Below are 17,322 nucleotides of genomic sequence, written 5' to 3' on the forward strand. Positions count from 1 at the left end.
TTTCATCAGAACGCAGTTGGACATTATTTGAATTCACAGGACTTGCCATGCTGGAAGCACAGCCTTATATGTAGTGGCCATGGGCAGTCCTATTATGGGAAACCAACTTGAGAGAAAAGGCGGGTCACTTGCTTCTGCGCAGGTCCTGGAATTCGAAATATCCAGGGGCCTCTACAGAATCCTGGCATCAGTTACTGTGTTGACTCACTCAGTGTTGGGATCACTCACTTTCCCCTTACAGGACTCAGATCTTGGAGGCAATTAGCTTCAGAGAAAAGCAAATAGGAAACCCCAAAGTGCTCCTTTTGAAAGGCTGCTGAACTTGATTCATTTCTCATCATTGCTAAACCTACTGGAGCAGTAAAGTTGGGAGAAATTTTACCAAGATTTTAATCGCTGCCTTGATCTATCCTTTCTGCTTTCCAAATGCTTTGGTGGGAAGACGTAGACGACTGTTGTAAGTACAAATAACTAAAAATAGTGTGTGTTTTTTACAGTGGCTTAACTTTTCATTTGTAGCAAGCTCGCTGATTAAGCAGATTGATTTAAAATTATTATAAGTAGTTTGTAAATGTCATCTTATATATAGTGTGCACACGTGTATGGGCAGGTGTATATGTTTCTCACTGCAAAAACTTTTCAGTAGAAGTAAGGCAGAGTTTAAACTTTTGTCTTTGCAAATATAATCAAAGGCATCTTTCCTATTTAAGAAACCGCTAAAGTAATAGAATATGCAGAACTGGCCTGGAGTATTGGTGACAAACCATTTTAATTGCTGTGAAATCGCTTGTGTATCTGAGTTCTTCTCCTGATTATTTAGAAATGGCAACATGTGGGATAGTGACCTGACAGGTATTCTCAATGAGTATGGGAGGGATGTGTGGGGGCCTCAGGGTTAGAAAAATTTTATCTGGCATCTCATGGGGAAAAACAAAAAAATTAAATAATTGTGATGGATAAATGGAGGTTGGGGAAAGTACTGATAAATATTTAATTTGAAAGTTCCTTTCTCATATTACATTTGATATTTTGAATGTTCTTATCTGTAGCATATCATGAAAATTCTTTCAAAATAGGATATGATCTATGCTGGCAACTGATCAGACATTTCTGTTGAGAAAACAACATAAAAACATGAGGGACTTCTAATCATATTTCACAGTAAAGTCACGGTGTCGTTTCATGTCTCTGATGACCTAGCTTTTCAGTAAAGCTTTGAGTTTGGCTTTTATTATCAAGTACAACTATTTTGTTTATTTTTAAGAAGTCATGGTGACTAATGAAAACTTCACAAATTGCCTGTGACACAACATTAAAAATAATATATAAAAATAATGTATGAGGAGCACAGTGTGTCCCCAAGAGATGGATGGAGATTATCTTTCTTTTCCTGCCTTTGACTTGTGTATTGCAGTCATTCTGAAATAGATATGAGGGCAATGTCTATAATTAAGAATAGAAAAAGTAGATCTCTCCAAATGAGTAACTCTGCAAAACTTCTGGAGAAAGAGTGACAGCACAAGTTTTGTCCTGAGAAAAATGTGTGGAAAAAAATTAACATTGTACATTGACTGACTCCTATTAGACGCTACTAGATTTTATAGTAAAATACATATATATATGTATAATTTCCTTATTTTATAAATTTACTGGTGAGCATCAGAATTGCTTTCTGATAGAAAATCTATTGCATTTACTAATACTACAAAAATACAATAGCATCTATGCTTTGCAATACACATACATATTGATCGATCTAGCAATCGATATATCTAAAAAATTAAAACCATAAACCAGTGCGTAGACAAATTTAGAAAGACTAGCAGAGATGTGATTCTGGAATGAAGCGAGGCAAATCAGCTCTCTGTCAAAGGTATTCAAATAGGTATTCAAATAACTTTAAATTCTTAATTAGAATTTGAGGAAACTTACCTTTTTTGAGATAAGCCCTGTAGAGCTTGATCATAGTACATTTTAAAAGTATCAGGTAACACTTATGCCCCATGTCAGTGGGTTTGTTAAAAGAAAATGAGTATGTTCACAGTGTATTTTTATACATTCACTTTTGCTGGTTCACAACATACTGTTCTGACTGTGACATTTGAGTCCAGTTTTTACAATTGCTTTAGTTTGAAAACGTTAAAAATATACATTTGGTTTGTATTTAATCAAAATAGTTACCAATTAATAGAGAGGATCATTGTATTAACACAAGAATTGTTTACTTTTAGAATTACTAAAATATTGCATTGCAAAGAACCATTCAAATAATTTATTGCAAATATACATTTCATTCAGATTTTTTAAATGATGCAAATTATCTTGAGATCTAATGAAATCATCTTTCAGAATTTCATTTGCAAGGTCTTTTAAGGGCATCTTAACTCTGAAAAAGATATTGCTTGCTGATCTAAATAGATAATATACTTTTAAATTTAGTAAGCTTTCTTCGTCTCTTACATGGCATAATATTATGGAAAATACAATAGAATGTCATGTAGCAGTTACTCTAAACTTAAGAAAAGACTATGAATGTTTTATGCAAATTTATGTTATTTAAGAAAAGGAAGGTGTTTGTCACTACTCCAGCTAGACATAAATGAAACATTAATTTATAATTTGGACAGATATATTAATATTAATACAACCTCTTCTTTAGTCCTGAAGTATTCATTTGAAATCCTTGTAGCCTAAGTCATTTCCTACATGTGAAACAAATTGTCAAGTTCTTAACCACTTGTGCGGTTTAATAAAAGAGATTATAATCTTTGTTGTCTTGGAAAAGTCAGGTGTTTTTTTTTTAATTCCATTTTATTACCTTTTATCATGGCTTTATCACAAGAATAAAACAGAGTTAGTTCCCAAACTCTCCTTCCCTTCCCACCTTCTATTGTAATATTTACCTAACTTATTAAAATGATTTATCATTTTTTTCATTAAACTATCCTTTCTTCTATTGCAAATACCAAAAAAACACCTGGTATTTTGGTGTGAGTATATATGTTTATAGAAACACATACATACACATTTAAATCACAGAATGCTATTACTTAAGAGATGTTGAAAATTAATTGGAAATTAACCTTCTTTAAAGATCATTTTCTGTTCATTTATTTACTTTCTATTTTAAACACACATCATTTTTAAGAAATTGACAAATAAAATTAATGTATGTCCTCTGTCTAACAAAACATAAGAGCCTCAGGGCTTAAGCATTAAAAGTTTCATGGGAAATCACCTCTATATGAAAAGACTTGTTTTGGTTGAATCTTTCCAAGTTACATTTTAAAATAAAATTAATGCCAGTTATATTTCTTTAAATTATATATTATTTCTCAAAGACAGACTGTTATTTAATGCAGATTAGAGTTTAAAGAATTTATAATGTTAGGAATTTGACATTTCTGCCTTTCATTCTGAAAAGATACATTGATTAAAGTGATGTCAAACTCAGTTAATGGAGGCGGTGTAGTTATTTCAGATATACAGGGTATGTAATTTGAAGGCAAGCCAAATCACAATGAGAAGAAATAATGATGACCTTGGTTTATTTTTATACAGTACATTCAAGTTTTGATTGGATTCAGAGGGAGGCAACAGTTTTCTTTCTCACTAAGTCCTTCTGTAGTCCTAGGAGATTTGGGTTCTGTTACCAAGGCAGTCGGTTCGTATTGGAATATTTTGGGGGAAGGTCATGGGCCGCAGTATGGGAAATGAGAAGACTTTTTTATTAAATGCTACCAACTTCCATAGCAGAATTTCATGAAAATATTTCTCTTTGGGAAGCATGCTCCATGCTGTAGACCCATCTTCAAAACACAAACAGACAAGCAGATAAACACCTTGTGGTCTTTTCCTTTTTCCTCATTGAAAAACATCTATTAATTAAACTTCCTTGGTTTCACTCTGTACAATACTGACACAGTAATATTCACAACACATATTTGGAGTTCTGAAGTTGAATCTTAATAGATATGCACACGCTCAGTTGGCAAAGCTAGAGTGTAGATTTTATTTTGCCCATTTGGGAGGTGTTTGTCTACTTACATCACATGTAGAATTGTCCTTAAAATCTTTATCACTGTAAAAGGACAAGCTCCTCTGGTTAATATTAAAAGTGAACGTGTCTTTCAGAGATTCTGCTATCTCCTCTTGAAAGGGAGAGTAACCCTGCTCTCTGTGAATCACTCATATGCAAACTAGGGTTTGAAGACTAACAGCTAAAATCATTTGGTTTACTTTTTTCTGACATTTGTAGTATAAAAAGCTTGTTTTCCCATATATTACAGCATATTATAATTTTGCATGTACCTTTTAAAAAAATTTATCTTTATTGTTGAAAATATTACAGATGTCCCCCCTTTTCCCCCATTGATCCCCTCCACCCAGCTCCTGCCCCCCCAGGCCTTCCCCACACTATTGTCCATGTCCATGGGCTGTGCATATATGCATATAAGTTCTTTGGTTGATCTCTTCCTGCCTCCTCTCCCCCCTTCCCTCTGAGATTCATCAGTCTGTCGCATGCTTCCATGTCTCTGGATCTCTTTTGTCTTTTTTAAACCAGATGCCTCCCTCGGAGATTCTGAAACACTACTTCCCAGGCCCATTTCTCTTTCTGTATTCAAGATTACTTAATATGGGGGGGAGTGGAGGGAAGCCTTGGCTGCAGCCTTTAAAGGGTATCTTAAATTTCTCATGCAGGATGAAGAAGAGGAGAGGAAATAGATGCCCTACTGGCTTATACCTAAAAGAGCCTTAATCTTATGACCACACTGCCTCCGCCTCATGCACATTAGCAAAACCAAAGGGCAGTGCACCCCCTCTCCCATTGCTCCAGTCTTCCACTTAGGCTGCCATTTCAGCAAAGAATTTCCATTCAGCTCTGTGCTGGATCTTTTTTCGGGTGTTGACACTATTACAGATGTCACTCATCCCCCCCCTTTACCCACCTCCACGCGACCCCCACCCCCCTCCCTCTGACCTTCACCACCTCCACTCAATCTTTACGTTACTCTGACATCATTCATTCAGAATATCTGGGAATGGGTGAAAGAATGCACAGGGCAGTGTTCGGGGTCCTAGGATCCCTAGAGGGATTTTGCATTATATGTATAATGGTATTAAGCCCTGAGAAAACAAGTGTTCCTAGCAATCTGGATGGAGTTGGGAGATCAATTTCTTGCCAGTCTCCTTTGTTACCTTTTGCCTCCCAGTTTTGCCCTTAAGCACCTGCACCTTCCCTAATGGAAGGTGGGGGACGATCTACTTTACCCTTTGACTGGAATGGAACTGTCATCTCTTTGTTACGCTGGTAAAATGCTGCTGTTGATTTTGTTCCTAAGTGGGTCTTCCGGAACTGCTGATTCAGCACTTTGATTTCATATCACTTTTAAGAAAATGACTTTCCACAAATTCGAATTGTTGGCAAATGGATATTTTATACATCAATTCTGAAAGCTGAAATGTTTCTAGGGCCAGTGAAAAATATTTAGTCCCATGTTACTATTCAAGTAAAAGGATCTGAGGAAAAGCTTAGTTTCTATTTTTATTTATTTTGGTTTCATTTATTATTTTATTTACTTCAGTAGAAATTTCGGTTGTTTTAATGAACAGGAGGAATATTAAAGTGCATTATGAAGGCCAATGCTGATCCATGTAATAAAGTCATAATGCAGACAGTTGAATGGGTTTCAGACAGGGTTAACACAATCTTAAAGAATCTATTAAAAATCAGATGTTTGAATTGTCATGCTTTTGGTTTATATTTAATAAATACTCAGTCCATTCATGGGCATTGCAACAGCAAGGAATTTACACAAGCCAAAATAACATAGTCTTTTGTCAGTTTATCTTCAACTTTTAGATATACTTTATCTCCACCATTATGAAATAATTGATGTTTTAAAAGACCAGTATTAATTGAGCACAGTGTGCAAGGTACCCCTTTTATTTGTCCACAATTGGGCATAATCATATTATTGGGCAAAATCATATTATGCCCAATTGTGGGCAAATAAAAGGGGTACCTTTTCAATGTTTCACTCTGTCCTTGGCTTTTGCTTTGTTTTGTTTTAAAATACTCTCCCCCCCTTCGACTGTGTTTTTGGCTAAGACTGTCATAGAATCCGGACTATAAAAGGGCATAAACATCAGTGGCTTTTTGAACATTCTTGGCACCCATCTTTATGTGCACACAACTTGCCTGTTCCTCTCTCAGATTACAGTAGCAATATTACCTTAGCCCGAGCTAAATGCTGACTTAAAGGGCACCGGAGGCGGCACGACGTTACAAGTGCAGATTTTAGCCTAGGAAACTGTGTGAGGTCACACTAAAGAGAGATGAGAAAAATCACAGAATCAGAACTGCCCGAGTATTTTCATCAAAGGCAAGTTGACTGATTCCTTTTTATATTGATGCTCAAGAAGGCGGTGTTAGAAATAAACCAGGGACTTAGTGGACAAAGTGTTATCAAAATAGTTGAGGAACTGATAAAATTATCCATGAAAGTGATGAATCCCAGTGACTCCAATATATTGTAAGAACCAGGAAGGAAAAGGGAAAAGTGCATGCTAAAGAGTGTAACTAGATATAAGCAATGTTGGCATGCAGGTGGTTAACTGAAAGAGCTTACTGGAAGCTCAGACAGCTGAAGAATCCTGATTTAGTAGAGCCTGAAGGGCAGGTCAGGAGCCATGTGGACAGCTGCTGAAGAGCTAGAGGATTCCTTTGGATTAGGTGTACACACCCCATCTCTAATGGACTATGTCAGAGAGCACCAAGTGTTATCTCAGAGTTCACTTCGCTCAAGCCTGTGGACTTTGCAGTGTCTTACTTGAAATGTCTGGAAATAGATTTGCTCTCAAACCCAGAAAGAAAAGTATTAAAAGAAATGACTGTAAAGTTTGTATTGTGTGGATTTGGGTGACCATTGTTAACAAAAGAAAAATTGGTTATTCATTCATTTATTCAGGCAACTAATGTGTATTGAGTGCCTACTTTGTGCCAGGTGCTCTGGAGATAATGCTCTAAACAGGTGACTTCATTGAGATTAAAATTTAGAAGAGAATATATGTGTGTGTGTATATATATATATATACACACACACACATATATACATATATATATGTATATATACACACACACACACATATACCATTTAACTGCATTCAGGACAAAGGCTATGGAATGAAGCACACATTGTTAAAAGAATGTATAATAGTGAGGCCTAGACTTGGATTAGAAATTGTGGGGTGGAGGAATTCCTAAGAAAATGACATTCAAAGCAAGACAAAGAAAATGGGGCTGGAAAATACTTGTCCGGGGAAAAAGAGGAAAAATGTTACATTCAGAGGGAAAAACATAGGGGAAGGTGTGATGCAGTGTGAAGAAAGAGCTGGGAGAAGGTCAGTTTCTCTATAGTTAGTGAGGGAACATGTGGAACAAGCGTGCAACTGAAACAGTGGGCTGGGGCCAGAGCCTCAGAGGTCGTGCATATGATGTTTGTTTTCTTTATCGTGAGATCAATGGACAGCCTTTTATGGATTCCATGTAGGGTGGTGACAGGGAAGTATTTGTAGGATTTTTAAGACTATCACTCTGTTTCATGAAGAAGAGATTAGCAGGTCTTAAGAGTAGGTGAAGGGCAATCAATCTGGTGACTTCTCCTGGGGCAAAAGAGGGTGGTGTTGACTAGAAGGCAACAGTGACGTTGAAAGAAGTGGAATTATTCAAGATTCATTCATGACATACAATTAATAGAAATTGGCGTTGAGTTGGAGGTGGTGTCCTAATGGCGTCGTGTAAAATTGGGCGGCTAATGGTGCCATTTACAAGGAGATTTGAAGGGAAGCTGGAATTATGGGAAGGCTTGGCGGTGTGGGTGCTAATTTTTTTATGAAGAGTGTGTGTACTTTGGATATGGGAATCTGAAGCCCAGAAATTAAGACATTTGGGGGACTTAAAAACGTGAGCCATGGAATAGATGTGAGATCAGCTAGAAAGAATGCAGAGTGTGAAGAGAAGGTTGGGAATTGAGAAAGAAGACAAGAGCAGTCCAAAAAATCATAGAAGCTGCATCTAGATCAAATGATGAAATACTAAGGAGAATAACAGCTCTATAAAAAGGAGTGTACCTTTCAATCCTCAGTTTAATGACTTTAGGAATGAGGAGCTCCCTTGCAGCACCAGGTGCCTTGGCTTCTCCAGTCTCTGCCATCGATTTACCCCTAATTTCCTCTCCCATATTGTTATGTGTGTGAGCTATCACCAAGATGTTGCTTTAGTAGAAAAGCTGTAATAAATATTTAAATTGCATAATGTATTCAGCTTTTTCCTGTACTCTGTGCTTCCTAAAAATACCTTCCTCGGAAACCCCATTTCAACTGACTACAGTATAATGAAATGAGCCTTCAGTGTAAAACATGTATCATAGTCTGAATTTCAATTGCTCAGTCAGAGTTGTTAAGCAACATGAAAAATCATCCGTTAGAGAATCCAGAATTGCATAGATATGATAAGGTAAGTTTGCACTTTATTTAATGCTCTTTTAGTTAATATAGATGCTTATTGGAGAAATGTCTAACATTTCTTGAGAACCATTAGTAAAATTGATTTTTCTTAAATCTGGAAAAATGGTAAATTCTCAAAATACATTGAAAATTCCGCTTAAATAAAACCAGAATTGCACTGAAGAGATAGAAGGCACTTGAGTAATTGAAATTTAGTCATGGGTGAGTGTAATGTACTTATCAGTTAGCTTTGGGGGAAGTAAGACTAGATAGAATATTAATATGATATTGAGCAACGTTTTTACTCTTAGGTTTTTACTTGCTTATAAATAAACATTGTTGAACACCTGCCGTGTTCTCTGTGCCTTTTATGAGATTACAACTCTGTAAGTCAGAGAAAAACACACACATATACACACATGCATTTAAATGCAACTACTATAATATATCAAGAGAGTTTATAAAGCATGGTACACATCAACCACAAATGATTACTTATGCATTATGTGATTATGGATGTTTCATTGAAGAATCCACCTTTATAAATAGTCCTTAGAGTATGAACGTATGAAGATGTGAACTAGAGAAGAGTAGAGAGAGCAGTGATGCGTAGACAAGGATTACTGGCGCCTTGATCTATCAACAGGTAGTCACAGCACCTTGTATGTGTACAGCACTGTTCTAGGTTCACCTAGTCTTGATCTATATTACTGAGGCCTTGATCTATCAACAGTTAGTGACAGCACCTTGCATGTGTACAGCACTGTTCTAGGTTAGCCTAATCTTCAAAGATAACATATAGCACTTAGCAAGCCTGTGCTGTCACCCATTTCTCTTAGAATATTACATATATTTCAGCCAATTCCAATAATAACTCTAGGAGGCAAGGGGACATGATCAATCCATATTTAACAGACGAGAATACCAAAGTACAGGGAATTTAAGTAGTTTGCCTAAGGTAACTCAGCTACTAAGTGTTGGTGTCAGGATTTAAATGGTGGCAGAGTAACCTAAGGATCTAAAGTTATTAACCTGTCGGCTGCTACAACTTCTCAGTTTTTGACAGAGAAGGCGGTCTGCCAGAGCTATAGGGAAAACAGAACAACACATAAAATGGAGAGAATCATAGTATTTTCTAACAAGAACTAAGTATAGCAGATGCTCAAAGAACATAGTTCCATTCAATGTCTCTTTGTGATAACATTGATGAGCTGTCGTAGGGACTTGGCTCGTTTATATCAATAAGCCTATGATAAACTGGTTTCATTATATATCGTTTTGCTTAAAATCACAGAACCTATCAATGAGTGATTAACCTGTCGGCTGCTACATACAGTAAGTTAGGACTTACTGTATGTCCCATTGAGCATGTTCTTTTAAAAAACTAAAAAAAAAATAACAAATTGGTCTGTTTACCCAAAGATTATAGAACCTGGCACATTATAATTTCTCAGACAAAAATGGAGCTATCCATGATGATATCCACTATAGGTCCCTAGCTTCACTGTTTTATTCCTAGCTCAGTCTTCTTACTTTGTGAACTTAGAGGTCAAAGACCACAATTAATACAGCCCTCAATCTGTTTGTAATCACCTACAACAAGCTTCCTCAGAGTGGTCTCCGTAGACGTCTCTCTGATTTCCTTTCAGTCATGCACAGGCAGCTGTGCCAGGTGAACAAAAAACTGAGAACTGGGCCCACGCAAATAAGGTTTAATACTGTCAACAAAATAATTTGCATAGATTAATGTGACATTTAAGGACAATGATAAATACTATTCCGAGTAGTATTTAGCAAAACAGTTCATTTAAATTTCTAATTACTATTGCTGTTTTACATAGGTAAACTAAGTTTTCTTGTATCTGTACCCCTTGTTAGTTACCACAGTGTTGTTGCATATAGTTGTGTATGTGTATGCGTGTGTGTATGTAATGTACATTCTACATAGGCTGAATGCCACGCTACGAAGTTGATGACACCTTGGGAGTTAAGGAGTGTACACCCTGCACAACAGTGTCAACACTGGATCTCCCATATCTATGATCAGAAATGATATTGAGACTTTCTCATGTAAGCAATTTCTCTTATAGCCTCATCTCATCAAGAGGTATGCACACATATCTACAAATTAAAAGATAAAAAGTCATATGTAGCATTGGAGCAGAGTGGTTTGAGGTATACGGCTGAGAGTGAGAGATAAGGGGAAGTCAGAAATACCCTCCATCAAAATGCCAAAAAAATGTGATAACTTATTTTCAGACAAAGAACTAATGATTATCATAGTATTTTCCCACAGTAAAGATTATTTCATATTGTCCAATAACTGAATAACAAGTAGAAATATCAGAGTATTAGAAATTGTATCTATTATTTGAAATGCATCTTCTGCTTCTTTACTCTAAGGCTATGAATCTTTGGCTTAGCTATATAAATAAATGACATCCGCAATACATTTTTAGAGATTTGCTGATTTCTTATTAAACAATGGACATTTGGTTCAACCAAATGTAGCACTGCTCTATAATATTAAATACACACACACATTATTATAGTTACTGCTTTAAATGGCAATAAGTCATATTATGATACATAAAATAGGGACCAGCATATATATTTTTTCACTTAAATCAGTCTTGCACTCTATTCAGTTTTCCTAGTGTGTGAAATCAGGTGAGATTGCGTGAGATACCATTTTCCTAGAAAAAAATGTTTTCGCAACTTAGTGTAGTGAATGAAAAAAGTAGCGCAGCTCTTTCAGTATCGCCAGTGTGGCTCGATCTCTCTCACACGCACACACACATACACAACCTAGAAATCAACTAGTTTGCATATAAAAGTATTTGGCCTTACTAGTGTTATAAAAATTACTAAATATTATTAAAATAAAACTAAAATCAATTCTTCCACATGAAAATATAAAGAATGCTACAGCACAGTTGGAAAAGGAAAGGGAACATTTTATTACATACAAATGTCACTCCCCAATTATGATAAACAGTTGTAGTTTGATATGTTATTTTATTTATTTCTTCAGGAAATATTAGTTATTTGATTTTAATATTAAACATAAGAGATAACTTTTTTGATACTTTTTTAAAGAAAATGGGATTATAAATGGGATTATCAGACTGTAATAATAGTATGATAAAAATACAACACTAAAACATTATATTTCTATTCTTTATACCCATCAGTTGGACTAGATATTGAGGGGTTTTTTTTTCCTTAAAATGTTATGCTTTCATTTTTTTTCTATTTAAACTTCACTTGACTTAGTTCAAGTGAAGTAAAGAACATCATGTCATTAAAAGCAATTGAGAAAACTTCCTCCTGTTTCTTGAATTTATAGCAGTTGTCAATATCGACTGTTTTCTCCCCTCTTAAAAATGTTGCCTTTCCTTGAGATCTATGCGTGGCACTCCCCTGGTTTTGCTTCCATTTCTTTGGGGCATTTCTGTTCAGTCTACTTTGCAGGCTGATTCTCTCTACTCAACCTTTAAAAATTAGGATTCCTCAGGGCTTAGTCCTAGCTTGATTGTCTTCCTCTGTAATCCCTTCCTTGGTCATTCCACCCATGCCCATGGCTTTATTAACACTTATGTGCAGATAACCAACAAGTGTACCTCTAGCTCAGATTTCTCCACTGAATTCCAAACTGGAATTTCAACTGCCTGGCTGGCATCTCCATTTGTATGTGACAAAGTCACCTCCAGTCTAAGTGCCCCAAACTGAACCTTCTCTCCACCCTTCCACTGAAACCTGACCTCTTCTCACTGTTCCCTTTATCAGGTACTGATGCTACTACCACCCATCGAGGCTCACAAGCTAGAACCCTGTCTCAGCCTTGAAACTCTTCTCTTTTGCCCTCTTATGTCTAAAGCGTTTCCAATTACTGTGGGCTTCATCTCCCAATATTGTTTACCCATTCCTCTCATCTCCTCTACATTACTCTAGCCCAGCCTGCTTTCCGCACTAGCAAGGCAGCATCGGTTCCCTTTGTGGCTTCTTTGCTTGACTTCGTACCCATCCACTCCCTCTAATCTATTCCCTACAGTTCGTTCAGTCCGCTAAGTTTGATGGTAATCAGCACCCAGTTAATCACTTTAGTAGCTTCTCTTGTCTACCAGGAAAGCAAAACAAAATAAAATGAAATCTGGACACTGTCTTCCTCTCCTATCACATCTCCCACAATGCTTCCCCCGCCTCCCCCACCTTTCTGGTTTTCTTTCTGTTCCTAGAATAAGCCCTGCTTCTTTCGACAACTGGGCTTTTTTTTGCACGTGCCTTTCTCTTTTTCCAGAACCTTTCTTCCCTGGCTTTTTCACCTAGATAGCACCAGTTTCCACTTACAAGCCATTCCCTCTGGGCGTATGTCAGAATTCCCTATGTAGATAAAATTTTCCTACCGTGTAATATCCCTCTGTAACCTACACCGTTGTTTTGAATGTTCACACCAGTTTTCTTTGAAATAGCTGGAAATTCAGTACAATCTAAATGTCCACTGATGGGTGAGTGTCAAACAAACTGTGGTACATCCATATCACAAAATACTACTCAGAAATAGAAAGAAATGAACTTTTGATACTGAATAATACAACTATGATAGACCTCAAGGGCACCATGGTGAGTGGGAAAAATCACAAAAGGTTACATACTGTGTGATTCCTTTTATAGAGATCAAGAACAGAATATCATTGTCGAAGATTAGGAAGGGGGGACAGGTATTCTCTGTAAGGATGCTGCAAGGGAGTATGTGGTGATACACCTATTCTGAGTCTTGATTTTAGTGTTTGTTATACAAAGCTACACTTGATAAAGTTGCTTAGAAACACACACACAGAGGGACATAAATGAGTGCCTGTATACCTGGTAATGTCTGAATGAACTCTGGATTATACTAATCATTTCCTAGTTTTCACATTGTACCATAGTTATCCAAGGTGTCAACATTGTAGGAGGCAGAATGAGGGTTGCACAAGACATCCCTATGCATTTCTTTGCAATTTCCTGTGAATCTATACTTACTGCAAAACAATTTTTTTTTTTAAATACAGCATTAAACCTTTAATAAGCCCTCAGTGTCCCAGAGGCCTGTGTATCATCACCAGACTTGATCAACAGATAAGTTTTGTAAATTAATAAATCCACCATTCAGGGTACAGACGAAGGATGGTTTAACGCTAACCCCCTAGAATGCAATCTATTTCTTTTATACGGGAACATGCATCATTTATTGAACAAAATGTCATGGTGATTTAAGCCTTGTTCTAAATGCCCTACCTTGTGAGGTATTGTGCTTCATGTTGTTTATGACCAAAAAAGCTTGTACGGGAAGGGCTGGCATTTTAGGAGTTATGCTGGTCCATGGCCACGATAGCTGGAAAAGGCCAGAGACTACTTGTGTTTTCAACCTGACTCTACCTAACAAGCCAAATAATCGTGGACAAGCAAATACTTAACTATTATTTATTGAGTGCCTCTTACTGAGCTGAGCACATGTACTACTGATAGTCTTTAAGAATAAATAAGGAATAATGTTGCTTCACAAGATTACTTATTTTAGGCTTTAAAAAGGAGGTATACGAAATTGCTTGGCGAGTGACAAAATGTTGGGAATTATTTTTGTACTTTGTATGATTATAACTATTAATATCAGTGAATAGCTAATTTATACGTAACTTCCAAAGAGAAACTGTATAAACATACAACTCCTGGGGCAAAAGTTGTTACCTTTGTTTGTATGGAAAAATAATACAAGAATTAACTCTGTGTTTCGAGTTCTCACACACGTAAACCTACTTTAGCCCCTACCTCTGTAGGACAAGAGATGTGTGATTGTGTGTGTGTGTGTGTGTGTGTGTGTGTGTGTGTGGGAGAGAGAGAGAGAGAGAGAGAGAGAGAGAATGAGAGAGAGAGAGATGTCCTTGCTTTAATCTGGTCTTAAATCCATCCTAATCGCTGCCCCAGTGGAAACACAAATCAAATCTTGTGCCTCTAGCTAAACATCCTTTAGAGCAGGGGTGGGGAACCTTTTTCCTGCCAAGGGCCATTTGGATATTTATAACATCATTGGCGGGCCATATAAAATTATCAACTTAAAAATTAGCTATGAATAAAGCTCCTAGATTTATTGAATTTCAAGTCCCACCGGTGGTTGCCTTGGCAGGGACAGACCAAATGACTTTGAGGGCAGTATATGGCCCGCGGGCCGGATGTTCCCCACCCCTGCTTTAGAGAATCTTCTAGCTACAGGGTAGAAGCCAAGGCCCTGGTGCACAGGCCTTTTATGGTGTGACACCTGCTCATGTCCCTCACCTCTTGATCTGCTAATTCCCCAGCACGCACACTTCTCTCTAGCCATAAAATTTTGGCTCCGCAAATCCTATAACGTGGTATCTATGACTTGTTCCCACTTTCTGGCATTTTCTCACAGAAACCACGATCGTCACATATCTTCCACTAACAACTCTCTTCGTTATTGTACCGTTGGCTTCGAGCACGTCGTTAAAAAGCATTTCTGGCTAACCTAGGTCAGAATGTGGGGCCACTGGTCTGGGCTCTTCCTGCAAACTGACTGTACATGATGCTGTGAAAGTAACGATCCCTCTGTTGCCAGTGTCAGGTTATCTCCGATTCACTGCCTCGCTCCTTGAGAGTAAGGTCTGTGCCTGTCATCTGCGGGCTCCTTGTGCCTATTGTTTATAGGCACATAAATGAATGATTAAACACCACAGCACTTGTCTGAGTGTTAGTCATCAAAGTATGTATTTGAAACCTAGGCATCCAGATTGAAAGGGTTTCTATCTAACAGTGACTGCTGGCAGGTATTATTATATTCACACACACCCATGATAAGTAATGAAACAGAATCGGGTAACCCTTAGTACATGATTTTGTGCGGAGTGCTCAGTGAATTGTAAAAATTACAAACCTCCGACTCAAATGTTTGTTTCCTGATCTAGATGGTTTATGTAATCAGTGATATTTTGGGTTTAACTCTGTAATTTGTTTCCTCTAGTTTTTTTTTCTTTGTCTCAAAAGAAACCCCAGTGTTATAAGAGAAACTTGACTTGTAGGGTTCCCTTCAAGGGGGTTGTAACGCTGAGATGTCAGATGAGTACCAACTGATAGGGAGGGAGGGAGGGAGGCAGGCAACTGGGAGAGTCGCTCCTGTTCATACAGTACGAGCGTGCTGGGCCTGCTGTTCTTGGATACAGGCACAGGAACCTTAAATCCCCCGTTGGTGTCAGAGGACACATTGCTAAGAAAAGTGAATGGTTGGCTTGCACTACCTCGAAGACAAGTGTTTGCTTCTGCTGGAGCTATTGTTGGAGTTTCCCTGAAGGGGACTTAGAACGGAATGTCCATTCCAGGGAGTATTCCGTTTCAGATAGCCGCCTTCCTGAGCTTATTTTCCACCCTGAGGGCTGGCCAAAATGTCTGGAAATCTTTCATCTGTTTTAATCTGGAATGGAGCTCATTTATAAAAGGAAAGTTAGTTGCTGGGTAACTATGTGCACAAGCATAACGCCCCGGTACACATATGCCCTAACTCAAGGTGAGAAATGTCTATTGAATGGCTCCAATCTATGGAATTGAAGGGTCTCTTCAAAGAAAAATAGCACATACTGAGTCGATCTAACTGCCTATTCATATTTATTAGGTGCAGTCTTTTGCACTCAAAGTAATGTTTCTGAGAACTTTATTGACAAGTGAATATGAACTATACTTTGTGCATTATGCTAACATACTATTCATGCATTACAGAAATCTATACGTCTGATGCACCCTGGCATTTTATGAGAAAAACTAGCTTGAGTGATAATATTGATTTACCGAAGTAGTCGGCCCTCTGACCCGATTTTAAAATGAAATCGCGTTTCCGCAAACTAATCCAGTAACTTTTCTTTACTATTTTACCTTCAAGTACATTATTTGTATTACAAAGGCTTTGATGGGACATCATGACAGTATACTTTGGCTTGGGAAATTTTAACCGAGGAAAAGACATGATATAGACTCCTTGTTTTATCCATGACAATTTATGATAATAGCTCCATAATTAATTTTTTCTTAATGAAGGCATACATTATTGTATTAAGTCTTTGACTGAAATAGATTATATAGCCAATTTTTTATCTTCATATGTCAAAAGTAAAGGCCTACCCAACCAGAAAACAATCCAGGCCTTAAATAATGTGCTATAGGTAAATTAAGCTTATAGCCATTCCTCTCCCTGGGTATCACATTGCAGAAGTGTGTTGTGCAATTTTGAAAATTAAAAATATAGACTACATATGAGAAACAGAAGAGAATTGAGTCCTATTCTATGACATCTAGAAATCATGTTCTACCTCTGAACAATTTATTTGCAGATATCCATTATTTTTATAATGAATGATAATATTTCTTGTATATAATTTAATTCTTATAAAGACTTTGGTGAAGAAATATATTTCCATTCCCATGTGACAGATGAGGTAACTTGAGTCTGTATTTTTGTATTAATTATAATTAATTAATTAATGATATTTAATTAATTTAATTGATTATATTTAATTGATTGCATTAATTGCATTATATCTATTACTAAAGTACCTCCTTCTGGATGTTGCAAACTATGTTTTATACATGCTTATATTCTCAAAGATCTTAGAATATTATCATACACTAGGAAGAAGCTCAATAAATGAGCATTGAATTAATTCATATCCAAAAGTGATGGGAAGAGTGACTGATGAAAAGAGTGACCAGCTACCCATAAATTTATTTTGACCTAAGCCATTTGATAATTACACCTAGTATTTTTGAAAT

At 36.9% G+C, this 17,322-nt stretch overlaps 1 protein-coding gene across 1 annotated transcript in view; it reads left to right on the forward strand.

Moving 5' to 3' along the window:
* The first annotated feature begins 226 nt into the window (after positions 1-226).
* Positions 227-17,322, forward strand: part of DMD (dystrophin) — a 1,831,916-nt gene continuing 1,814,820 nt past the window's right edge. The window contains exon 1 of the mRNA XM_087813416.1: positions 227-457. Within this exon, the coding sequence (XP_087669542.1) occupies positions 427-457 (31 nt within the window). The 5' untranslated portion in view covers positions 227-426. The remainder of the gene's footprint in view (positions 458-17,322) is intronic.

Source organism: Miniopterus natalensis, chromosome X (genome assembly GCF_054644295.1).
Source record: "Miniopterus natalensis isolate mMinNat1 chromosome X, mMinNat1.hap1, whole genome shotgun sequence".
NCBI classification, from domain to species: Eukaryota; Metazoa; Chordata; class Mammalia; order Chiroptera; family Miniopteridae; genus Miniopterus; species Miniopterus natalensis.